The 27969-nt window shown below is 33.4% G+C and overlaps 1 protein-coding gene across 8 annotated transcripts in view; it reads right to left on the reverse strand.

Moving 5' to 3' along the window:
- Positions 1-27969, reverse strand: part of PTPRK (protein tyrosine phosphatase receptor type K) — a 572160-nt gene that overhangs the window by 34118 nt on the left and 510073 nt on the right. For 6 of the 8 annotated variants that reach the window (XM_081294493.1, XM_081294496.1, XM_081294495.1 and 3 more), the window contains exons 14-15: positions 9339-9477; positions 1304-1464 (exon numbers count right to left, since the gene is read on the reverse strand). In XM_081294493.1, coding sequence (XP_081150619.1) covers positions 1304-1464; positions 9339-9477 — 300 coding nt within the window. The remainder of the gene's footprint in view (positions 1-1303; positions 1465-9338; positions 9478-27969) is intronic. The other 2 variants (XM_081294494.1, XM_081294498.1) reach the window with 1 other exon arrangement.

Below are 27969 nucleotides of genomic sequence, written 5' to 3' on the forward strand. Positions count from 1 at the left end.
GTACTTAGAGAGATGGTACATTTATGTTTTCAGCAAAACTTACTTTCAACATTAATAGTATTTTATGTACTTCCCTGTCATTTTTATTGTGTTGAAATAAAAATAAAATAGATCAAGAAGGCCCCATCATGATTAAAACTAAATTCCAAAATGACTCATATAGCATTTGTAATTTCTAATTTGGTGTAGATATATATCAAGAAAAATGATAGGATGCATTTAGCCCAAGGATCATCGAAAAATTTCACCAGAAAAAATTTCCCCTCTCTGAAACAACATATAAGCATTCAGCCTACAAACACTTAACTTTTAACCTTACCACTACAATATATTTGTAATCTGTATAGGAAATAATCATTCTATTGTTTATCTTTTTTCTTACATCCATATTTTTCAGACCAGAATAGCATATCTCTAAAAACTGTGACAAAAATGCCTCTAGGTACAAATGGACAATGACAAACCTGATTTATCTACATCAAGTATCAATTTTTCTTGAGTATTTGAAGAAACAAATTCAGGTAAGTTAATTTAATTAGCTTAAAACAAGCACAGATACTATAGAAGAAAATATAAAATTTGAAGATAAATAGTATTACCAAGACTGAGATAATTATTCAAGTCATCTACCATTAAATAGTACTTTGGTAGAAGTAGTTTAAAAACCCTGCCTTCATAGATCAGTATTAGTAACTCTTAAGATGGATGGTTGGATTGGTGGATTTCACCATTCCTTTTCCATCCTTCAATTCAAACATACTTTTAGACTTCACACTATATATTTAAAAGCATATAGATTTCTCTTTCCCTAGTTAAATTTCTTAGTATTAACATTCTCTAGAACTCCATAGTAGACTATTTTAATGGAATACGTTTGCCAATACCATTAATTCCCAGAAAGAATTACTGTTTCTTCATATCACAAAAGAAAGTTTATCTTACAAAAAGGGAGATGCAAATGCTGAAATAATTATAAATTCTGACATGAACCAATTTTATGTAGGCAAATCTCATATCTAAATTAAAGGAGTAACAAATGACATGGTCTGAGTGGTATATATGTAGAATATATCTTATGATTGAATAATAAATTTCATGTAGTTTAAGGTGAAATGAAATACAGTAGAAAGTCTAAACAGAGGACTTCTTGTAAATCCCATAATATCCTCTATCTCCTTTTTTTTTGCTTTCTAGATACTTCTTCCCTTTCTTACTCTCTCATTATTTAAAAGTTAACATATAGAACTCAAAATAAACTTAAAAAGCTTCAGAATCACTTATTAAGATTTAGTGAAGAACTTACATCTTGGACTAAAATTATGTTGGTCCATGAAGGTGATGGAAAGAGGATCTTCTGCATGCAGAGTGCTCTGGTCAGCATAGCTTCGGTCCATAGCATTCACCATGTGAGTCATCTCTTGCCGAGTGTTGCCCATTGCATCTTTTCGCTTTTTAGCCAGCTTGCTGCCAAGGCAAATACAAAAGGGAGCCCTGAGTGTGAGTCTTGAAGAAGAGCTGACACCAGAAACAAGTAGTTCAAGTGTGACCAAGGACAAGGTAACAGATGTCGTTTAGAAAACCTAAGAACTGGTAACTTCTGGAATTCAGTTGACATTCAAGCCATTATATTGATTTGTTGCTGTAGAACTATTTGATTTGTCAGATATTTTAATATTCAAGCTGTCAAATCCAAAATTATCATCATTTCCTGTATTTTATTCTATTAACTTTCATTAAAAATATAACTACATTTTACCAAAAATATAAACAAACACTTGTTAAGTAGAGGAGGTCAAGGAAGATTTAAAGCTAAGTTTTGGTCTTTCTCCTAAGTGATAGATTCCTTTGATCAACTTTCAGAGGTTCTTCTTGGGAATAACATGACTTAAGTTTGTTTTATCATAGCCACTTAATTAAGATAGATAAAGAAAAGTCCCATTCTTAATTCTCTCTGCTATTACTAAGTAAAAATGCAACATGAGTAGAATTAATCTCTTTAGTTATATATTTGTAATATTAATCGAAACCTAATCTTCAGTCTTTTAGAATCAACCATGATTCAAGTACAAATAAATATATGGGATTAAATCATATAATGTGTAAGGGAAGTACTGAGAGGATTTTGGAAATATCTTATGTAAAGTTATAATGCAAATAATCATCATCTTGGAGTACTGATGTGGTCAAATCCTAAAAACATGATTTAGAACCTCATTGCAAAATGTCCACTAGGGAGGTAGGTCCCTTATGAATTCACAGCAGGGCACATTATTGATGGGATTTGGAAATTAGTAGAGTGAGCATTTTGAACTCCTCAAATACTGACACTTTTATCTTGCATATCAAGAATGTAAAATATATTTTGGTTCTCTGGGAATGTTACACATGAAACATGCAAGTAAAAAACTGTTAAAGCTATATAAAATATTTAAATCACATTAACCCGGCAATTTATATATGATATAAAGACACTGTAAAAGTCTCTAGCAGGGAAATTATATCACTAAGTTTATAGCAGCCATTTATGCTGCCTTAGAAATATTCTTTAGTTGTTTTAAGTATACAATTTCTCAGCTTGGTTATAAGGTAAAATGTTTTCTTCTGATCCTCGTTAGTTAGTTTCTGCACTAAAGTACTACAAATACTACAAAGTCTCATCTCATAGATTGAGTTTGTGCCCAAAAGTTTTTCCTTTAAAGATTAAGCTAGCAACCTGAGATGTACTCCAGTGTTTGTTTGTTTTTTCTCTCTGAGAACTGCAGTACTAGATCTCACAAGCGCACCCCAAAACACACCACATACTGGCACAACAGATCTGGTACCTGAATATGATGGCCATAAACTAAGACCTAGAGATAGAGATGGCTTTATTTCTTTTACAAATAATAACCACAGCACCAGAGTATGTATTAACAATATTTAAGAAAACAGTCACAGAAATACAGTAAAGACTAGCACCACCACTACTATGACTATACATCACTGCCATCACCACCATCATTCATTGGCAATATTTGCTTTATATGGTGAAACAACTAACCCACTCTTCTTTCTAGGCCAGAAGATTAAAACCTTGTACAAATATATAAGTTTCAATGGGTACTATAAATACGAGCTGCTGCCTCTGTAAGACAACAGACAGACAATGTTATATAGAACTCGGGCACAATGCAGGGGCAACTTGCCTGAGTGGCTACTGGCATTTGATCTGAGCATCAACAGTCTGACTTATATATTTTTTTTATAAAGACAAACCATGATTCTGAATGTTTGTATTAGTTTTCTTGATTAATTTCTAAGTGTTTTTTTTTATTTTTCAAACTAGCCTATAGGTCTAATTAAACCTTATGAGATCATGTTTCAGCCTGTAGAATTTTGTTCCCGGACTTACAACATTCTTTAACTTCTAATAGCTGGCAAACTTCCATACATTGTGTCTCAACTTTAAAGACACTGCATCAGAGAAAATTTTTAAAACTGATCCCAGTACAACCTGTTTCAGGTTAGGCTACCCTGCTCTGTGATTTCCATCGCACAATGTTCTCCCCCTGTAATAACACTCATCACAGATCACTGCAAGTGGTTTTCAACTGTTTCCCATGTTGGCCTCCATGGAGAGAAAGACTTCTATATCCTTTGCCCTTGAAGCAGTGCTGCCACATAGTAGGCACTCCATTAATACTTTTCAATATACAAATTAGGCCTGTTTTATGTGTGTTAATTTTCATTTTTTAAACTCAATTCTCAGATCAATCAACTGAAGATGGTATAAGGTTTCTAATTGTATAGATGAGTTTGTTGAGGCTTGAAGGAGTTAAAAAACTTGCCTGAGGTATTTATCTAATCAGCAATGAAGAAGGACCTTGTGCCAGACCTAAGTTCTGATCATATATCCAGTTGATTACATTGTTTATATTGCCACATTATGAAGCATATTCTAATATAAACAACCACTTACACTAAGAGTTAAATATTTCTTGCTTTATAATTGAGAAGAATATGAATATGGCACAAATGTATTGCCATTTATAAATTTAAAAACAGCAGAAAAATATTTTTTAAAACTCCCAATCTCTGTTTTTTGGGCAAAAAGAAAAAAAATACATTCATTCCCCCCACAACTCCCTCCAAAATTGGATAAAAAAGTTGCACAACCTGAAATTTGGTTCAAAATACCATTAAAATTTTGAAGATGCACATATAGAAAATAATGAGTAGAAATGATGCTTTTGAACTGAGGTTTCACTTTAAAACACATGTAATTTGTGTGTACTTTGTGATAGGGGAAAATTAAGAAGTAATGGATTTTTCAAATGCATGAAAAGTAAAAGTTCTCCTGCATTGAAGGACTTCTATTTTTCAGATTCACAAACTCAGATTAGTAAGCAAATTACATGGAATTATAATCTTTGTGGGTATCTGTCAGTTAATACATTATCAGCTTGGTCTTACACCTAAATCCTCACAACAACCCTGTGAGGTAGGCTTTCATTCAGGTGATTACAAAGCAAAGAACTAACATCAGTATTAAGTGTTTTCATTAAATATTGATATTTATTATGACAATGCCAATGAAAATTAGCTCAAAGATCACATGTGGTTTGTGGTGATATTCTAGGTCATTTCTACTTTTGTAAAAAAAAAGGCTTTAATTTAGATTAGTGTCACTAGGTATGTTTAAGTAGCCTTTAATAGCATACCTGTGTGACATTCCTTCTAGTTACGATTTACAATGCTAGTAGCCCTATGTATCACAACAATGTTAGCACAAACTGCTACAGGAATCAGAATGTAGATATGTTAACCATGTACCAAAAATGGAATCCCACTCTAAATTTTACAGATACAGTAATAGTTAATGGTAGGCTTATTGACATTCTCGTAATTAAATACTTATTGATTCCACTATGTCTCATGCTTTGTCTTCCCCGGAACAACCAGCATATATAATGTGCACTTCAGGACAGTTAAGCAATTCATTTTGCAAGTACTTGAGTTTGACAGATGTGCAAATGACTTTCATTATCAAAGCAGCCAACAGCATAAACTTCTGCAGGTGGATGTATGGGTGGGCCATAAAGGGGAAAAGTACTCCATCATTGTACGAAATGGTATGGTTAATTACTTTTGGCTTCATCAAACATGATTTAACAAGCATATTATGATTCATCACAATAAGCTAGGAGCACTGTTAGTTTACACCTGTTTGTTGTAACAGATCTAGGAAGCCAAATGTTTATAATATTTAAAATGTTGGCAGAACTGTGTCATAATAAAAAATTGTTGTAAAGCTAGCTTGAATTTACCTAGTTATATAGCTGCTGTGGGATGTATGTTCTTAACATACTTAATCTCAATCCTTAAGGCTTGAAAGGTGTCATATCATTCCTTTGGATTGGCTAAATACTACATTGAAAGTGATAAACTGAAAATAACTCCAAAAATAGAATGGACAATCCCCTCTATCCTTATGAAAATGAGCTTGTCATACCTAAGGCTAAGATGAGCAAGAGACTCTGGAAAACAAAAGGAGATGTGTCACATGTACACTTGTTCCAGGGTTGACAGAGGTATTTTTTTTTTTTTGTTGTTTTTGTTTGTTTGTTTTTTTAACCTTAGTTTATAAAATCTTTGCTATATTTAGTTATAATAAACAAACCATTTTTTTCTTCTCTAAAAAAGAATTTTTATTCCTTTGTCCCTGCAACATTGTGTTGCATCTATTCATTTTCACAAGAGCATACTGATTGCCTTAACAACTAGACCAAAGGTGTTCTGAAGTTCCAACCCATCGTGGATTCCTGGGAATGAGGAAAGAGGTGTTATTACTTGCAGAAGTGATCTGATCTGTATCCTGTGAAGGCAGTTTGAATGTTCTTCTCTGAATATCTGACTTAGCTCAGTTTCTCAACTATAATGGTATCACATAAAGATAGTGATGAGGGAGTTAGAATCACTTTCTTTGCCAGACAAAGGATGTGCCATACAGCTAAAATAGGGTACAGGTTTGATTAAGTAACTGAATGATTGTTTTTGGCTGTAGACTAAAGCTACTTATGGAAAACTGTAAATAAAAATTAGAAGTAGCTGACATTCAGAAATACAATATCCCTTTTAAAAAAGATTAGCAAAGTAGATAATAGTTTATAGTTTTAGACTCCACCAAAAGATGTTTTTTGAAATATCACCAAAATTATGAACATTGTTTCTTTATTTTTTTGAAAAGGGATACTGCATCTTTAACACATGTAAAGTTGTACATCACCCATTTTCTACTTACAGGTAGTAGGAGTAAGAATAGTAGCTCCTCCTGGCAAGCAAATCACAGACAGTGGAAAAAGAGAAGCAATGGTGAATGAAAAGCGTGACTCTGTCACATTCAATAAAGCAGAAAAATGTGCGTTAAAAAAAGAAAACAAAATGAAATAAAATTCATGTTTTTTTGCTTTGCATTTTAATTTGCTCATGCATTGTTAGATCTTTTTTGCCATGCAATTAAACAGACAGATATGCCATAGAAAAATAAAATTTGAAATACATAATTTAGAAAAAAGAACATGCTGATATTTCTTTTATTGCCAAAAATTGAAAAATTAAATGGATTGTGTATTTTCAACATGCAGTTCCGCATAGTATCATCCATTACCATTTAAATGTCATGACAGATGGAACAGCTGTGTATAGAGCTTGTATACTAGATTTTTTTCTTTAGATACAAAACATAAAGATCTATTATATTAATTATTTTATATACAGAATAATACCTATAGTTCTGTAAATAAGTCATACCTTAATGGTACACAAGTATATATACATACACTATGTGAATATACATATGTACCAAAGAACTTATACACAAAGATAGTTCTACAGTAGATGCATGTGAACATGATGTCATGCACAAACATTTACTGTAGTGAAACATAATTTCAAATTTATGTCTGGAATTAGTAATGTGTTCATGCTGCGCATTTCATATATAATACACAATCAATGGAAAAATGGCATAGATTTGGAAATAATTCACCAGCAGTTAAATTAAAAAAAATGACATTGCGTTCTGAAAAGATGCAATATCCCTTTTCTTAGCCTAAAAACTTACTTTATATATACCCTCAGTTGTAAACTTTTACTCAGTTGAATTCCAAACCGTTCTTTTTATAAAACATTGAAAAACACACAGAACTTTCTTCAACATGAGAAATATACCTACATATACTATTCCAAGTAAGGTATAAACTCTTGAGAAACTTAACAATTTCCCATAAAAATGCAGACAGTCAGAGGCTAAAATATTTCCTACTATTTTTATTATAAATTTATATATTAAAAGGGAAGCTATCGTATATGCTAAAATTGTAACTAAACTCAATAATATCTGATACTGCTATAATATCCATGCTTTTGTGTATGTATAATAAACCTACTTGTGTTTAAACCATATATAATCCATGTGTGACACATACTACATAATAGTATGGAGTTCAAGTAATTTAGACATAATATTACATGACAGAAGATAACATATGGAACTTCATCCACCTATAAAATTTGTAACTCTTCCTAGTCGTAATGGTGCTGGTGAGGGAGAGAAGCCAAAGCTCTAGATACTTTCTATTATTTAAAGCATAATTATGAAAACTCAAATGTTAACATTTTGATAGAGGCTCATTTATCCAACCATTTAAAATATGAACCAGAAAAAGAATTTGCTACGTTATGCAATTATAGAGCTGTCAGAGCATTTTATTCACCCCCCCAAATCATGCTTAGTGACTGTTTTAACATAGTGTAAGAAGTTTAGTTTTCAAATTCTTTGTTATTTCTAAGAAAGAGAGCCATGGATATGGAGAGCTACTAAAAACTAATAAATGTTTTCAAAAAAATAACAAATAAAAATAAGCTCATTTCAATTCTGAGTGAGGACACAATCAGAAGTCACTCATGCTCACATCCATCCAATCTGAAGAGATTAGAATAAATTTAATTGTGAAGCAATGTTTATTTAACTCTCTAAACTGTTTTGTTTATGCCACTTTACAAATATGAATGTAAACTTAACAGAGAGATAAGATCCCAAGTTTCTATTCTATGATTTTATTGATCTTTATTGGAAAATTTATGTTTCTAAAGTATTTAAATCATCTTGTCTCACATATGATGTATTTCCCAATCACAGAAGTAGACAAAAGCAAAAAGAGAAAGCACTATTTGGGGAAAGCACGTATGTAGCTAATTTAACACAAAACACTATAATGCATACCTAATGTTTCTAATGCAGATGTGTCTTCTCCAACATATATATCTCCAGGGGATAATTGTAAAGAGGCAATATATTAAAATAAACTCTGATGGAATTGTTAAAACATGTAGTATGAGTCTTATCTATAATGTTAATGCTTTATTTCAAGTACAAACTAGTTACCATAATATACTATTAGATTTAATACAATCTAAGCAACATCATTTACTATATTATTCAATAGAATTCATAAACTATGACCACTTTGATACACAAAACTGTGGGAATGAACTCTGCATGTAGAATTTTTTTTAAAGTCCTTCCAGATCGATGCATCATCCAAAATATGTAACAGGAAGGACTGAATTGCCATATTACTTTCTAAGACAGTGATTCACAGATTATGACATTATATAATGGCCAAAAGCTCAAATTACAAAAAATGTATACTTTTAAATATTTTTTCAGCAGGAATATACTTTAATTTTTAGAAGAGACCAGTAGAAGTTTCAGCAGATCTTAATATCTTTATGTGTTTCCAAAAGATGGCAATATTGGTTGATATAGAAAAAAAAGATAATGTTCAATTAAAATATTTACTCTTCACTTTAAATTTTTAGTCAGTGAATATTTAATATACAATGTCATTAAACAACATTTATATTTTCATATCTTATTGGCAGCTGAGCTTTAGAGAAATACAGAATAACAATATAATTCAGACTCTAGTCCAAATGTACCACAAAATATCCATATTTTGTCATTCTTAATATAATACTTCAAATATAAGATAAAATAATGTCTCAGGTGTCTCTGCATTTGAGAAATTTAAGTTCTCACATTTATTTCAAGGTTAAAGAAATATGTTTATATCCAAAATAAATTCTTATTAAACAAATAAGAATTTATGTGAAAAGCCCAATAACAAGTAAGAATTTATTTGAAAAGCCCAATAGTAGACTTCAGTGCTGGCAAAATTTTAAAATTAAATTCTTCTCATTTGTTGGGATTTAAAAGAGTTCAAAGGAAAAAAAATTATTTGAAAACTAGTGATATAAAGAGTATGTGAGCTGTACAGGACAATATCAGATCTTACCTCTTTTTTACAATTAATATGACAACTAGGAGGAGGAGGATGAACACCAATATTCCAGCACTAATTCCTGCGATTTTCACCACTCTGTCTGTCTGCTTGGCAGGATCTGGGATAACTTCTGGTTCTTCTGTTGCTGCTGCTAAACGAATCAGAAAAATAAGTTACTGAAAGAAGCTAATTATCACAGAAAGGAAAATTATCACCAGCTAACATTTACTATAAAAAGACAATTTGTAGGGTCTGGGGTTGTGACTCAGTGGTGGAACACTTGCCTAGCATGTGTGAGGTACTGGGTTCAATTCTCAGCACTACATATAAATTAAATAAATAAATAAATAAATAAAATAAATGTCCATTGACAACTAAAATAAATAAATATAAAAATAAATATATTTATGGTATATAAATAAAATTTAAATTTATTTATTGTATTTAAATAAAAGCCACCTGAAAATAAAAAAATATATATAAGTTTGCTAAAGTACAGCATAAGACATTTTTGGTCAAGTGGAAAGATTTCAAACTAGAATTTTTTTTTAAACACAAAAAATAATAAAAAAAGAAAAAACCCACAGAAATAACTATCCAAGAGAATGGCAAACTATTTTTCTCCCAGGATCTTTAAAAGTCAAAATATTGGATATTTTAGCAAATAATATACTGGGAAGAAATGAGGTCAGATCTAGATTCGTCTGTTTATCAATTCATTCAGCAAACACGTCTAGACTCAGTGCAAAGTGCTATTCTTGGTGCCTTCAGGTAGTGTCAATGACATTAATCTAAGCCAGAGGGTTAGGTTACATAAATGCCTAATCCAATTGCTAGAGGCATAAACTCATAACTCAATATATAAGATTTGAGATGAAGAGTTGGTTTTGCAGCAAAAACAAGTATTAAAGCAAAAAAGATACATCCAAGAATATTTCACATTCTCTTAACAAATAAGATCCAGATAATAAACTCTGGAAACAGAACTTGGAGAAGATGGTTTTCTTTTTAGCCTCACTTCCTTTCTTTCTCAAAACCACACTCACCCTCATATATGGACACAATTAAATTTAGATTCTTTAGTCAATATATTAGCCCTACTAAACTCTCTGAAGACATTTTCCTTTTACTTCATTTGCCTTGCAAACTGGCAGAGAAAATATTATTATTTATACTTTAAAGATATAAAAACTCTGCAGGCATAGAAAATGGGAGAGAGATCATCACTTGCTCAAGGACAGGGAAAAAATTTGATACATCTCTTATCTTCTAACCTATCATTTCTTAGGGTCCAAACTAGTAGGCCCTACTGCCAAGAACCTGTGTGGCAAAAGCCAAAGGCATTCTTAGAATCAGTCCTATTTGGGAATTGTCTTATAAACCCAAAATATCAGCTTACATTTGGTGTCAAGAAATGAAGGCTGAATAAACAGACATATAGACAAGTCTAAAACTTGAATGTCATCTCTTTCCAAAGAACAATTTCATCATTCTCTGGAAAAATGTTATTCATTTTCCTATATTCCAACCCTTTAATTAGCTCCTCCTCTTCTTTCCTCCTGACTCCCAGATTTTCACACATAAATATGTGTTCCAGTTTTCCCACCAGCCATGGTTCTGCCAAAAGGGCACTCTGATAAGACTATATTTTGATTTTTCCAACTGAGAAATTTGAAAGAATAAATTTACCTAATATTATTTTATAAAATGGTAATTTGAAGTTAAACCAGTGGGAAAGACAGTTTGAGAAAAAGTGGTTAGAACACAGTTAACTTTATAAAGCAACTCACTAGAACTATTTTAATTTCTTTTATTTTAATTTCATAGGATAAAACTTCCCTTTGGACCAGTAATTGGTAACAACTATTCTTAAGAAAACAAAACAAAGTAAAACAAAAAGCAAGCCTATGTTTTGTTTTGTTTTGTTTTTCTGGTAAATGAAGGGCGTTCTCATTTATGACTTAACACTCTCCATACATGCATGCTTCAGGGAATTTCCAACCTTCCAACCTCAATTATGTATAGTGGTTGCTTAGTGCTTAACACATTTCAAAATATAGCTCTCAATTCATCAAAACAAGTAGTAAATATGTTGGAGATCTTTTCCTTTCCAGGGTCAGTGTACATATATATGTATGTACTTGTGACTTTAGAAATCCATTTATATGTAAAACATAGATGTAAATACTGAGAACAGGTGGAGTACATTTCAAAATTGAATATAAAATCCAAAGCACATTTATTTATTTTAATTCTTAAATTAGACGTTTGACACTGATACTTCTTCACTGAGAAATGGAAGCAGACTGGTAAGACTGTTTGGTGTAAAAATCCCTAGTAAAAACTTCAGTCCATGAAACACATTCTCATTATTCACTAATTAAAGACTACTTTCATCAGGTTTGATCCTTTGGGGTTTTCTGACATACCTGACTCACAGAATTAAATGTTTCTGACAATTCTTTGGAATATGATTTCTTGTGTGCATATAACATTGTAATTTGATAAACTCATTCTGTGATGGTATACTTTTTCTAAAAAATCCAGGTTCATTTATTTGAGTTGGGTAAGAGTGCTTTGTCTATCATGATTACAATTCTTGTGCAGAGTTGTTTACCAGTATTCAACATAATTTTTAAACTTGAGTATAGAAGGTTAATCAAATTCTCTAAGTACTTATGATTTGGTGGTTACTTTCCCTTGATTATGAATTCTCTTCAAAGTCTTTAATAATGACATTTATTATTACTTTTACTACTATCAGAAATATTTTTTTCATACAATATGTCTCTATAAATTTATACTTTGCATACTTTAATCACATGTTTTTCTATGTTCTGTGTCCTACTAGAACAAAAGAACATAAATATCCTATTTAAAATCATTCAAGCTTAGAAGATTCATTAAGGGAAATACAAGCAATGGCCCCTAAATGAGCATTTTCTATTTTCCTCAAGGAGAGCAAAAATCTATTATAGTGGTTGTACCCATGAGCCCTGTTTATAATTTATGCATATAAACAAAGACAATGTGGAACAATTTCTTTCAGAAATGCTTCCCTTTACCATAAATTTTTTATCTGCCGAAGGAAATTCAGAGAATTCCCAGGGTCCTATAGTTAAAAGCAGCATAATTCTTTTGTATAGTGAAAAAAAAAAACCCTGCAAATTTCATATTTATTTAGTAATTTTATGAGATGATTTTTTTTGGGGGGGCACAAGTAGCTAAGGTAGCTTTATAAATTTTAAAGTTATACTAATTTATTTTAAAAAATTAGAACTACCCAGACATGGTGGTAATCACATCGGTAATCCCATTAGCCCAGGAGGCTGAAGCAGAGGATTGAAAGTTCAGCCAGCCCTGGGCAGCTGGGAGCAGTGTCACACGCCTGTGGTCCTAGCAGTTTGGGAGGCTGAAACAGGAGGATTGCAAGTTAAAAGCCAGCCTCAGCAGTGGCGAGGCACTAATCAACCCAGTATGACCCTGTATCTAAAATAAAATACAAAAATAAGGTGGGGGATGTGGCTTAGTTGTTGAGTGCCCCTGAGTTCAATCCCTGGTACCAAAAAAAAAAAAAAAAAAAAAAAAAAAAAAAAAAAAAAACCCACAACCAAAAAAAACTCTATTCTAATTGTAATTGCTGGGATCAAAACAAAATTATTCTTCAAGCTTCATTATGGAGATTAGAAATAAAAGCCTCTAAATACAGCATGTTAGGTGATCACATAGCATCTGTAGAGACATAATCACTCAAATCCTGAGAATTCTCCTTGTATTCAAGGAGAATTAATCTGTTCTTCCTTTATCAGTCTAAGTTCTGAAATCTTGCTCATATTTCACATTCTAGTAATTTCTTAAACCTCATACAATCAGTTATGTAGTTCCCCATATTACCAAGAACAGGATTTACAGATTTTAATAAGCACTTTTCCCCTCTTATTTTACATGACCCCTTAAAAAGCATTTGCCATTCTTGTCGATTCCATTCTCCTAGCAATACTTTTCCCTGGGTTGTCTTCTAGTTTTCTTAAAACCCTGGCTTCTTCTTTACAAATCACCTTGTTTGAGTCCCTCCTTGTTTACCCAGCCCTTAAAAGCAGGTACCTCTTTGAGATCCTCAAGGACCTCAGATTCTTGACACTGTTTGCCACACTTTCCAGCTTCATGATCTTAAACACTTTCATTAGTTGAGTTATCATCCATGCTGATCAATCTCAAAGCAATGCATCTTTAACAAACAGCTCCTACTTGAACTTCTGGCACATGTTGTCATCTGATTACTATGTCTTCCCTTCAATGTATGACAGCTGCCTTACATTCACTATGTCCAAAACTGAACTCACACTTTTCTCATACCTATTTTTCTAGTTCCTCTTTTTTCGGTAAATAAAACAATTATCCACAGTGGTTCAAACCCGAATAATCCTCCCTCCTCTCTTTATCTCTAGAAATAACATACAAGTTATCATTTGATTTCAGATTCTTTGAAAGTGAAAGAGGATACTCGATAAACATGACAGGCAACAACTGGAGTTTTCCTGTGCAAACATGGTCACTTTACTTCTCCTTATCATGCAATTAGTTACAAAGAACTCCTACTTCTGGTGATTGGGTTATTTGTTATCTTATTGTCTAATTTTTTTGAGTTCTTTGTATACTCTGGATATTAGGGCTCTATCTGAAGTATGAGGAGTACCATCTCACTCCAGTAAGATTGGCAGCCACTATGAAGTCAAACAACAAGTGTTGGCGAGGATGTGGAGAAAAGGGTACACTTGTTCATTGCTGGTGGGACTGCAAATTGGTGCGGCCAATTTGGAAAGCAGTTTGGAGATTCCTGAGAAAGATGGGAATGGAACCACCATTTGACCCTGCTATTGCCCTTCTGGGACTATTCCCTGAAGACCTTAAAAGAGCATGCTACAGGGATACTGCCACATCGATGTTCATAGCAGCACAATTCACAATAGCTAACTGTGGAACCAACCCAGATGCCCTTCAATAGATGAATGGATAAAAAAAAAAATGTGGCATTTATACATCATGAAGAATTACGCAGCAATAAAAAATGATAAAATCATGGAATTTGCAGGGAAATGGATGGCATTAGAACAGATTATGCTAAGTGAAGCTAGCCAATCCTTAAAAAACACATACCAAATGTCTTCTTTGATATAATGAGAGCAACTATGAACAGAGCAGGGAGGAAGAGCAGGAAGAAAAGATTAACATTAAACAGAGACATGAGATGGGAGGGAAAGGGAGAGAAAAGGGAAATTGCATGGAAATGAAGGGAGACCCTCATTGCTATACAAAATTACATATAAGAGGTTGTGAGGGGAATGGGAAAATAAACAAGGAGAGAAATGAATTACAGTAGATGGGGTAGAGAGAGAAGATGGGAGGGGAGGAGAGCGGGGATAGTAGGGGATAGGAAAGGTAGCAGAATACAACAATTACTAATAGGGCATTATGTAAAATTGTGGATGTGTAACCAATGTGATTCTGCAATCTGCATTTGGGGTAAAATTTGGGGTTCATAACCCACTTCAATCTAATGTATGAAATATGATATGTTAAGAGCTTTGTAATGTTGTGAACAACCAATAAAAAAAATAAAAAAAGAACTCCTACTTCTGAATATGGTGTCTATATTTTTCTATGCCCGTTCCTACTACTTTATCTCAGGTCAATATCTTCTCTTACCCAGACCATACAACAGCTGCCTATATTTCTCCCTGACTACACTTCATCTCTTTTACATCAAAACCCAAATAGCATTTCTAATACTTCAATAGGATGGTAACACTCCAATGGTTAGAGTGCTCCAGTAGCTTCCCATGGTTAAGATAAAGTCCACAAAAGCAGGAATTATGTTTGTTTTGTTTATCACTGCATTTCTATAAAATCTTGAAAAGAAGCAATGGTACAAAAATAATAGTTGAATAAAAAGAAGAATGACACTAATCCTCCCTACAGTAAATTGTATTGACATTAAAAAAAAATAGTTGCCTTCCTAAAGCACACAAGGATCTCTCTGATCTTATTGTTTTGGATGGTAGCCAAAGATGAACTTGGGACATATATTTTTAAATTGTTCTTGGGCATGTCAACAGTTGATGCTATCTGCTCCCTCACAGAGCTGTTTCCACCATCTGCCACCACCTACCACCAAACCAAAGTACAAGGAAATTCCAGTGTACAACACAAAGGATCTGGGATCAGGAAGGTCCTGTTTTCATTCTTAGCTCCTTCTTTTATTGGAAGAGGTAAATTATTAATTGAACTTTATATCTGAAGAAGTTATTCAGAATAAAGCATTAAAGAGCAAAGATGCTGAAGAACAAGAGAACTAGGCACACACACTTTTCATACAGCAAACATATTGTAGAATGATATTACAAACCAAGCAATATGCCTCTTGGAAAATAATGAAAAATCCAGAAAGTGTCTCATGGGGTAGTGTAATTTTGACCTAGGATTAAAGTGGCTTTGCAAGTCATTGTATCAATTTGAAACTTGTGTATAACATAACCAGATCTTTGGGCAGGCAGCGAAGAGGACCAACACACTCCTTACTGTACATCACACCCAGAAGGCAATTCTACATCTATTCAGAATTATTTGTTGTATAACAATGTGCAAGATAGATCTCTTAGAGATGATACCTTTTGTATAAAACAAAATAATAAAAGCACCTATATTATACACCTTTTAGAAATATTGAGTAACATAATGATGTAAAAAATTCTTATAACTGAAGCACTTAGGAGAGAAGTACTAGTAAATCAACCTGGGTAGATGTGACCAAGAGGTTAGCCTTCTGGGTCCATCATATAAAAATGAAAACCTGTGATCAGGGTAACTGACATTACTGAAGAACTGCTTTAAAAAATCTTAGCAGTCTATCACATAAATATATAATGATGGGTTTTGTAAAGTACATGTTATTAATTAAATAGTCTGCTACCTTGGATGCCTGAGCCTTACGGGCATCTTGAAGTATTTATTATTTAACTCAATCATCCTTTGAAGTCATTTTGCTTCAGCACCTCATATGATCTTATGAAACCTGTCCACCCTTGGATTGCTGACTATAAAAAAAGGGTCAATCAGAGATTTATATTGGTGAAATAAGAAAAGAGCTATATGTCACACTTTTTGTCTTAACAATAGCTGAAAAATAATTTATTCTTGTTTAGTAATAAAATTTTGGTGAAATTTTTTGAGAATAGACTTTAAACAACTATGACATAAAAGTATAGATCAATATTATAAGTGCTTAAAATTAATTTCACATTGCTTAAGGCATCTCTTTCTAGTCTTAGGTTCTCTAAATTTGCTTTGGTTTTAAATTTTACGGCTCAAAATAGTACATAAAATTCTGAAAATAAATGATAGAAATAATTTTAAAAAGTAACATCTTCTAATAATATATTTAAAGGTCAAAAAATGTGGACAATATTATCTTACTTCATAGTAATTTAAGGACATATATTTTATTGCTCATATAATTTTTTTCATCAGATTTTTCATTTAGTTAAATGTATTCAGTTGGGTAAAACAGAAACTATGTTGTCTTCCTTATTAAACACAGTGGAGTTTATTTTCTAAATATCTCTGAAATTTGTCATGGATTCTTGTTCTTTTACTGCATTCAAGACTCAATTATTTTCACTTTTTTCACTAACCCTCCTGCTTCCTATATTGGTCTCCTCAGATTTAGATCATATTTTGGTACCAGGATGAGTTTTCTAACATGCAAATGTAATTAAATACTTTAACTGCTTCAATTTCAAGATGAAAAGGCAAAAGTTTTAACATCTAACACTTTAAAAAATCAGACTCCAATCAACTTTTTCAACCTCATATATTGACAATTCTTTAGGGTATCTATCATATATCCTAATTATTTAGAACAGTCTACCCATTCCCAAGTAATCAAATCCTGCCCAGTCTACATCAGGGGCTGCTAAACTATGGCTCCTGGGTTATATTCCAGTCCATTTGGACTAAAACAAAGATGTGGATAGCCAACTTTATAAGATAAGGGTTAATTGCTACCATTTTATATTTCCAACGGAAGGGTATGTAAACCCCATTTAACTTACATCTTAACACTTTGTATCATCAGACTTCTTCATGTCAGTTTGGTGGTAGAAAATGAAATCTAATAAGCATTTGACTACAACTAAAATGATTTTTGAGGGACTTGGAATATTTCTATCTGTTCTCTGAAATGCTTAGTAACTTTCTTTTTCCTATTTTGTTCTTATTTTTTTTCTTTTGATTTTACATCTGGATACTAGTTATTGGTCAGTTATTTATATTGCCAATACTTTTTTCCTATTGCATGGTACAGGAAGGAAAAATACCTATCCTTTTAACCTCCGAAAATCATGGCTAGGACCTTTATAACAAAAGAGAGATTAATAGGAAAAAAGGATAAAAATTATTTATTGTAAATTTTATGAGATATGGGAGCCTTCATAAGGAAATGAAGTCTCAAAGCCACAGTTAAACCTTTGTTTTTTATATCAGGATTGATGAATGGTGGACAGCCATAGAGAAAGAAATGACAGGACATATTGGTATAAGGTTAGGAAACAGGATAGATAGCAAAGCCAGATTGTTCAGATTGTTTCAGATTGTTCAGATTCTTTATTCAGAGATAAAGACTCAATTTTACTCTAGGAAAGGTACTTTTCATGTGAGGGTCTTAAGGAAGAGTACTTTTCATATGAGAGTCTTATGATCAGTGGGGAAATCAGAAAATCCTTCCTAGTTTTTATAGCTTGCTTCAGGGGAAAAGGGCAGGTTAAGGTCAAAGAGATCCTCTTCTGTCATTTTTCTCAAATTATTTTCAACTTAAGATATTTAATATGCCAAGGTTCCATATTTGGGGGATAATGAATGTTTCTTGAATTCTATCAGTGGCTTCTCTTCTCACTTTATTTATGGTATACTGGTGAATGAATAGCAGTTTTAATTTTAATGAAATCAAATACATCCATCTTTTTGTAAGGCTACTGTTTATTGTTTAATAAGTCCTTTTCCATCTTGAATTCATAAATTTTTTTTCTTTTTTCTCTGAAAAATTTAAAACTGTGCATTTCATATTTAATTCTGTATCAATGTAGAATTTCTTTCTGAGCATGATGTATAGTAAGAAGTATTTCAAGTCCTCTACTCTTCCTATGTAAATATTAGTTATCTGTGTATAAAATATGAATTGATTCAAGGATCTATAAAACTACTTCTGTCCTATATCAAGATTACATAACTGCATGAGTCCCTTTCTGAATTTTCCATTATTTTCATGCAGCATATCTATTTCATGCTGATATTACATGGTTTTATTTACCATAGGTCTATAACGTGTTGTTATATATGAAAGGAATGAAACCATGTACATGGTTTCTTGAGCATATTAGATCTTCTTTATATTTTACTCTGCATAACCTTTTCAAATCTAAAGTTCAACTAATAATTTATCTCTTTACTTTAGTCAAATCTTTTATTAACTCTACCCAAAGAGTTATTTTTAAACTTGGGCAACTATGTTTTTCTTTCCTGTTAAGTTCTATTTATTTCTTGGTAAATGACTATTTGTTTAGTTATTCCTAATAGCATCTCGCTAATCTTCACGATCTATACTTTATTTCTTTGTTTTGTATGTCGCTATTTTATATATCATAGTTGGCAGTCCCACTACCTGCAGTCCTGTGAGGATTTAGATCTGTTGCTTCTGCTAACTCTCACAGTGAATTACTTTCAAGAAAGCCTGGTGACCTTTGATTGTGAGTTAATTGCTTTCTGTTAGTCTGTAGGAATCCTACAGGCCTAAATGGATTTTGCTTTCATCTAAAACAAAATTTGCATTTTCTTCTACCAGTAGCTATGAGGCAATATGGAACTCAGACCATCTCTGCCAGCTCTGTGTGGCAGTCTCAGGCTAGGCTACTTTCTTAGGAACAGCTCCAAGATCAGTGTTTTCAGGGTAATATATTTTAGTCTCCCCTTTGGGACTACGAAACCTTCTTTCTTTCTTTTTATTTTAATTGATTTTTTAAAAAATAAATGACAGCAGAATGCATTACAATTCTTATTACACATATAGAACACAATTTTTCATATCTCTTTTGTATACTTGTATACAAAGTATCTTCACACCAATGTGTGTCTTCATACATGTACTTTGGATAATGATGTACATCACATTCTACCATCTTTGCTAGTGCCCTGCCCCTCCCTTCCCCTCCCATCCCTCTGTCCTATCTAGAGTTCCTCTATTCCTCCCATGCTCCCCCTCCCTACACCACTATGAGTCAGGCACCTTATATCAGAGAAAACATTTGGCATTTGTTTTTTGGGGGGTAGATTGGCTAACCTCTTTCTCTCTGTTGCTCACCTTCCTCAGCTTCAGTCACACTTTTTCCCCTTTGTTCTATGCCTTCTTTCCTCCCTCCCTCTCTCCTTTCTTCCTTCCTCTCAACCCCTCCTTTCTCTCCCTCCCTCCCTGTCTCTTTCCTTCCTTCCTTGGGTCCCTTCTTTTTTCCTCTTGCAGAATAGTGAGTCTTTGGAGGTCTTTCCTCGCTTGCTGTGGGTGCAGCAGTATATCTAAAGATGAGTCCAATCCAGGGTAGAACTATGGTGCTGAGATCTTCCAAGCACCTAATCTACTAGGTTGCAAGAACTGTAAGTCAGGTTATGAAATTTTACTTTCTTTATTTTTCCCAAGATTTTATCTATAATTAACTCTCATCTCTAAACACTAGTTAATTATTTTTCCATAACCCACAAATAAAACTGTATTGCATGTAGTTTCAGGAGATCTGCAAAATACATGGTGAGGACAGAGACATAACCTCCTTCATATTTTCATTTCATTTTACTTTTTTGTGGTGCTGGGGATTAAACCAAGGGCCTTGACATGTTAGGCAAGTACTCTACCATTGAGTTATGTTTCCCCGATGTTTTAGTCAGCTTTTTCGCTGCTGTGACTAAAGGACCCTACCAGTACAATTATAGAGGAGGAGGAGTTTATTTGAGGGCTCATGGTTTCAGAGTTCTTAGTCCATAGAAGGCTAGCTCCATTTCTTGGGCTCCAGGTGAGGTTGAATGAACATCATGATGGAGTGTATAACAGAGAGAGAAGCAGCTCACATCATGGTGATTATGAAGCAAACAGAGAGACTCCACCCTCCAGATACAAATATATAGCCAAAGGCATGCTCCGATTCTCACATCCTTCAGCCACAACCTACCACTTCAATTAATCCTATCAGTGAAAACTGATTGGGCTAAAACATAACTCAATCATTTCTCCTTTAAAACTTCTTGCATCATCTCACACGTGAGCTTTTGGGGGACACCTTACATCCAAACCATAATACTGGCCCTCATTCATCTTTTTTATGTCTAATGATTTACACAGATCAACACAATGCAAAATGTTTGTCTTGCAAATATATAAATAACAAGAGAAAATGCTTAAAATTTGTCAAGGTGTGTAACTTATATAAGGGCAAACATCAACTACAGGATATTGTTAGAAGCTTTAACATTTCTGAAATAATATATTACTGCTAGGGTGGAATCAACTATTCTGCTAAAACAAAACTATTAATCTGGTTTGAATTCCAGCTTTGGTCACTTGTCAGGTGACCTAGGATAAGTTTTTTAACCATCGTTCTTCATTGGTAAAATGGAGATGAATAATTATACCTATATTTTAGGTAGAATGTAAAAATTAAATGTGTTAAAATACGCAAAGAGCTCAGAGCAATACCTGGTACTCCACTTAATAAGGAGGCCTCAGTTAAGTGTTAGGGTGTATAACATGAAATTCAAATACAATCCCTTTCCACATCTTGATTTTTGAACCACAGGTATTTTGACTTCAAATAAGCAGCATTAGATGGACAAAAATTTGGTTTCTAAATATACAGGGATATTACCTTATATTCAACACTGGACACATATTGATTGAATATTTAGGTAAAAACACTGTACAAGGCAAAAAAAAAAAAAAAACACAAACGATTTTCCTTTACAAGATATATAATCTAAAAGTAGAGATTGTGGTGAGTACTCAAATGACTGTAGTTGTTCACAGATTACATAAGGGGCACAGTCCCCCTACACAGGAGATGGTATTATATCTGGATGGTTGATATCTGAACCACTTCTTAAAGGCATTCAACATACCAACCAAACAATGAAAAACAACTTCAGAGAAGTTTAGTGGTCTATTTATGTTCATACCATTATTTTTTTTTGCCAAATTAAAACTGTAGCTTATGCTTCATGACCTCCCATGTGTCACGTGGGAGAAATATGATTAGTAGGGAGAAATATGATTAGTCACCTACAGGTAATTTTCACCACTATTAAAATAAATTAAGAAAAAAAAAGAGGGAGGCAGGGGAATGCAATGAAGCTGTCAAACTCAACCTCTAAGAAAGAAAGAAGTTGAAGAGATAGAGATACAAACAAATGGGCAGTTGATCACACCAAATCCGTTCAGGAGAAAAAGTATACTTAGATGGATGAATGGCATATGGGAGGGAACTTGGAGAAAGTCATGAAAGCAAATTTAAAAAGGAAAACATGCTCCATGCCCCATCTTAAGCCTACAAAGAAGGAGGTATTTTTTTTGTGTGTGTGTTGTTTTCTCCCTTACATTAATTAAAGCAAGCAGTGGTAATCCAGGGCATGCGTTGGGCACATTTTAAGACTCTGAAGAATCATCCTAAACAAGACAGAGTAGATATATTGTGAAACAATGATGAACAAGCAAACAAACATCACTTGATACTGAAGAGTCATATACCAAGAATTAAAACAGAAAGATAACAGAATGAGAGCAAGCCCTTTGATGAATCAAATTTGGACAGAAGACCATTCAGAAGAAGATATGAAAGATTGGGGAAGCTTTTTACTTATATGTGGAACAATGTATTATAACAATAGCAAAGTTGATCTGCGTGCTTTGTCTATGTACTAGGAATTAAAGGAAGTTCAAAAATTATGGAGCTGTTTAGTTAATTAACAAGATTTCCCCCTTGTCTCAAGGAACAAAGGAGATTAAAAAATAATAATTCCACTTTTATGTTTTGGGGAAGTCAAATAATAGCATGATGTACTCCTAGGGAATAATAGCTCTTCCATAATAATTATATATATATATATTATATATATATACATCCTTTCATATATATATATATATGAAAGGAAGAGGGAAGTTCAAGTGATAAGCAACTATATCTTTCACTTATCAATTATTATATGTGGGACATAAGTGTAATAGCTGTTAAGAGTAAAATGGGTTCAGCTGAAGATTACCAGAAAATAAGATAAATAAAATGAATAATGCTGAATCAAGTATCTACACACAGTGTGTATAACAGAGTAAGCTATGAGAAAACTAAATGTAAGCCCTAAAGCAAAATGTTTACAAAATGGTAAATGTGAATATCTGGAAATGTTAGAGGAAAAAAGCATTATGTTAATATCAGACATATTTTTTCCTCTCCCAAACTGTAGGATCAGAAAAGCCTCTTCCTCAGGGAAAATTTGGAATATTAAAATCTAGGCACTGCATGTAATTAAAAGGCAAATGCACTTGACATTTTTGTTGGCACAAACTCAGAATGCCAGATCTGGGCCAGTCATCCAAACATGCCATTCAAAGCACAAATGCTAGGGGGTGGGGGACTCACATGTATTTGAATGTATTTTAATTTGAATATTAAAGAAATAAATAGAAATCAAACAAAACCTTTAATAGTACTCAGATTATAAGGATGTGATATGATCTAAAATAATAAAGATGACCAACCTTTTAATCCATTTGCAGTGTTCTTATTTTTTAAATCAAAGGGTTGAGACTGGCTGCTTTTCTTTGGCTGCTTTTAGTTATGAATTCTATTTTCATTTTGAGCAGGTCATTTTCCACCAAGGCTTAGATAATTCATTAATCTGGCATATCTCAGGAGAACACACAACATGGTTTAAATCATATTAATAGAGGTTGCAATGCAATTTTCACAGGTGTTTATTTACTAAATTAGAGACTGCCTTAATATTGGACAGAGGAGCCAGATTAAAATGATTTTATTTGAGTTACAGCTGTTCTGAGAAAATTTAGTATAAAGTCTAAATTATTAATAAATATTCTGGGATTTGAGATGGGTTTTTAATCCTAAAATATCTTTTTTGCTGTGGGTGAATGAATAGATTAGAGTCATATTTTTAAATGGAGGCTGAATATCCCAAATTATCTAATGACTACATTTCACAATTTCTAAATCTCAAAATATCAAACACATACTTGTATCCAAGAAATTTTAATGGATTACATTTTGTCCCTTTGAGATAATAAGCATGTTTATTTTATTTTATTTTATTTTTTTAAATGTTTTATTTATTTTTTCTTAGTTCTCCGCGGACACTACATCTTTGTTTGTATGTGGTGCTGAGGATCGCGCTGCACGCACGCCAGGCGAGCGCGCTACCGCTTGAGCCACATCCCCAGCCCATAAGCATGTTTTTTTAATACTCAAAGCCTTCCTCTTGTCTGAATAGGACCCTTTCAATATAAGAAACTACCATCTGTTCCATGAAGTCTTTCCTAACCTTTCAATGCTACCTTGGTTTTCTGAATTTCTATGCCCTTGTTGGTTTTGTTTCTTATCTGTACTCTAAATTAAAAAGAGCAAGGCTTTTTGAGGTTACTTCTAGTGTGTGTGTGTGTGTGTGTGTGTGTGTGTGTGTGTGTATGTGTGTATTTAGGGAAGTTATATAACTTCTTTCAATGTCAATTATTTCACTTATAAAAATGGGACAATAATATTCTTTCATATATACACTGTATATTAAATTTAAAAAATGTTGAAGAAAGGTCAAAGAGGTCTATTTCCTCTGTTTCCCATGTCTGTTTTCTTTGAGGGTACATACCAATAAGCATTTTCACTCTCTAGCAAAGAGAAAGGATTCAGGAAATATCTGATCAACAGATCCCTCACTTTACATTAGAATTTTGGTGTAATTTGCCACTGTTTGGAAAATAGAGTTGTACAGTACAGATGCAAATAGGCTATTAATCTTTTGCCTACTATCACCCAAGCTACAGTATTTGTTATAAATTAGTTCTTAGAAGATGTTAAGTGTCTGTCAGTGGTGCCTTCAGTGTTCTCAAACTTTGAGCGATATCCTTTTCTTGGTAAAATCACAGACTTTTTTTCTTATCTTTCTTCCTTCATAAAAAAAATAATAATTTCTTCAGTTTTGCAAATATATAAATTAGTCTTTAAGTCTTTCATTTCCTTCTTTTCATGTCTTTTTGCTTTCATTTCCTCTAGCTAAAGTCCATTATGTTTGTTTCATATTTCCTTTCTGCATCATATTAGATCTGTGAGATGTCTCCAAATAACCTAATTTGGTCTGCAGAAAACCAGAGCAATAGTATGGAGAGGCGCCTCCTGGAGGCCCCTCCCATTCCCCTGCTCACACACTGTACACTGTGGTTTCTATGCTGCATTTATGGTAGGATGAACTGGCAAAACTCTACCTGCTGCTCTCATCAGCAGCAGAGTCAAAAGAATTCAATCCAAATTGGCATATGAAATTCAGCCCTGTCCATCTCTGATAGCAAAATGAATGAGCACTGACAACTAGTATTATTTCTCTTGAGAACAGGCAGTTTGCAGGTATAGTGAACTGAGCCCAATGTTTCTTTGCATGGTAGTGGGTACATTGACCTGCTAAGGGAGAAGGAGAATGAGTAGGTCTGATTTTGCTAAATGATGAGGCCCAAATCATGCCAAAATATCCTATACTGAGCTCAGATTATATGATATTCAAAGAAAAATAACTTATTCTTAACTCTGCAAGGTATCCTTATTCCCACAGGGGACAGGGTAAAGGGCACTAATAAACACAACCATTGCCACAAATGAAACTGCAATTGGAATTAGGATTCCTCTAATCCTGATATTATAATTCATTCAATTTGTCTTCCTAACATCCCCTGACCTGACCCACAGATCTGAAGAAACACAACATCTGACCAACATCTGAGGGCTCCAATTTGTAACATGAAAATTCCAAAGTGTGACTATTCTTTTGAAAGAACATCTGCTGGGTTCTGACAGAATTGGAACTCTGCAGATTTTCAGAGTAGTCCTAAGAGGGAGGTCTAGGGACAGAAGAAGGGAGTATCCTTAAAGAAAACCTCTTTTGGAAGATGTAAGTATAGAAAGATGGTTCCCCAACTGGTAAAAATCACAGGACATATTTAGTTAGATCAGTCAAAACTCTCAAACTTATTCCTTCTCCACTACTGTGGACTTCTGCAGTTTTCTTTCTGGACAGGGTATGAACTTGAATATCTATTTTATAGTTTGAACTGTTTGGTCTTATGGGAAAAAATGAGGCGGGTTCATGGCTAGGAAAGAACTGACCTGATCTGCTCCATTTTTTTTTTTTTTTTTTTTTTTTTTTTTGTGAATCTAGAAAGCTGCCTGGCTCTTAAAGTAGATAAGTAAACCATGACATTATGAATCTTCTTATTTGGGGGAATATTTTTAATGAAAAGAAAAAAAATATATTGTTCCCTATTGTAATCTTTCAGTTAGAATAAATGTATAAATTAAATTCAGCATCAGTTAGGAAGAGTAATAATTTAAATTTTTCATAGTGTATGAAATTAGAACTATCTGTTAACTAATATTTGAGAATGACTAGATTTTACCAGAGAATTTACAGAGAATTCTAGACTGCACATCGCAGTATGAATAAAGGGTTTTGATTGCTTTATAGAGATGAATGAAGAGACCCACTTTTGTATAGGAATAGAGAGGTGGCCCAGCCATATCAGTGTTCTAGTTAAGAACCGGAAGGAAGCTGAGTGCGGAGGCACATTCCTATAATCCCAGCAGCTAGGGAGGCTAAGAAAGGAGGATCACAAATTCAATGCATCCTCAGCAATGGCAAGGTACTAAGCAACTCAGTGAGACCCATCGGTTACCAATCTTGAAATGGAAACCAGCTCCCTTCCATACAGAGCTGCAAGCGACCTTCCTCTACTTGGTATGATTTGAATGCTTCCACCAAAATTCTGTTGAAATCCCCATTGCCAATTATTAAGAGGGTAAGTGAAAACTTAATCTGACTATGGTTTTTGTAGATGGGAACTTTGGGAAGTAATTAGAATCAGAGGAGGCCTTGACCCAAATTAACACGGTTGTTGTATGTCAACGTATGATTTTCTGTGCTGCTTTGGGACTCAACAGAGTCTCTCCAACAAGAAAACACTCACCAGATGTAGCACCTTTGTCCTGGGCCTCCAGAACCATGAGACCAAGAAGCCTTCATTCTTTATAAATTATTGCCATTGATGTTCAGTTATAGCAACAGAAAAATGGCCTAAGACCACCACTATTTATGATGTAAAGACCCTCTCAACATTCACTAACTTCTGGCCTTGAATAGTCCAGTTTTGTCCTTTAAACTTCTCTGGAAGCTAGGTTCACAGTCCCTCCTAACATTCTTTTTTAGCAGTCACATTAGTTTCACCACTGAATTTGTCTCTCACATGTCCCTTACTCTGCTATGGTTTCCCACTAAAACTCTGCTGGGAGCTGGGTGCAGCAGTGCAGGCCTGTAATCCCGGTGGCTGGGCAGGGCGGAGGCGAGGCAGGAGGATCAGGAGTTCCAAGCCAGCCTCAGCAAAAGCAAGGTAAGACAACTCAGTGAGACCCTGTCTCTAAATAAAATACAAAATAAGGCTGGGGATGTGGCTCAGTGGTCACGTGCCCCTGAATTCAATCCTCAGTATCCCCTCAAAGAAAAAACAAAAACAACAAAAAACTCTGCTGAGAAGTAGTATTTCCAAGATGATGATAAAAGAGATGCAGAATCACTTTTCATCTAGTATATTTTTAAACAGAACTACTTTATTTTTAAATTTTTAACTTTAATAGAGAACATCTGTGGAACAATCAGATAATTTGCTGATTTTAGTCTGTCCATTTGTATTACTTTGTTTTCTCAAATAGTCATTTAACCTACTCTTGAAGTTCAAAGCTACATAAATATTCAGAGTCAAAATAGTAACTTAATCCTTTAAGCATATAACATTTCAACCCATATGAACACACTAAAATAATTCCTGTTAAGAGTTGGGTAAACATCTGTATAAATCTTATCCCAAAATAATCCCACATACTTTGGTTAACTGAAAGTCTAAGTATATGAGTATAACCATTTGCACTGTAACAGATGATGTTGTCAGTGTAAGATTATGTTGCTATGGCATCAGCAAACCATGATTTCATGAAATCCCTTGTTTACCAGGAATATTTTTAAGGAAAAAGATAAAATTGTTGTTTGCCTATTAAAAAGGAGGAAAGTTAATGCTAACATTTTGTTAGTGTACAAAACCAGAACCACATTTAATTAATCTCCGATAACATGCAGAATTTGTCAGTAGATCCTGCAGCACCAGTGGTATAGTTCTGCAATTCATTAACATGCACCAGTACAAAGCACATGAGAAAATAAAACACAAACTCTAATATTTACTTTTTCATCTAAGGTCATGCAGAGTGTTAGTTTATTTTGCAGCATAATAAGTATA

The sequence above is a fragment of the Spermophilus citellus genome, assembly GCF_964194105.1.
Source record: "Spermophilus citellus genome assembly, chromosome: 5".
Taxonomy (NCBI): domain Eukaryota; kingdom Metazoa; phylum Chordata; class Mammalia; order Rodentia; family Sciuridae; genus Spermophilus; species Spermophilus citellus.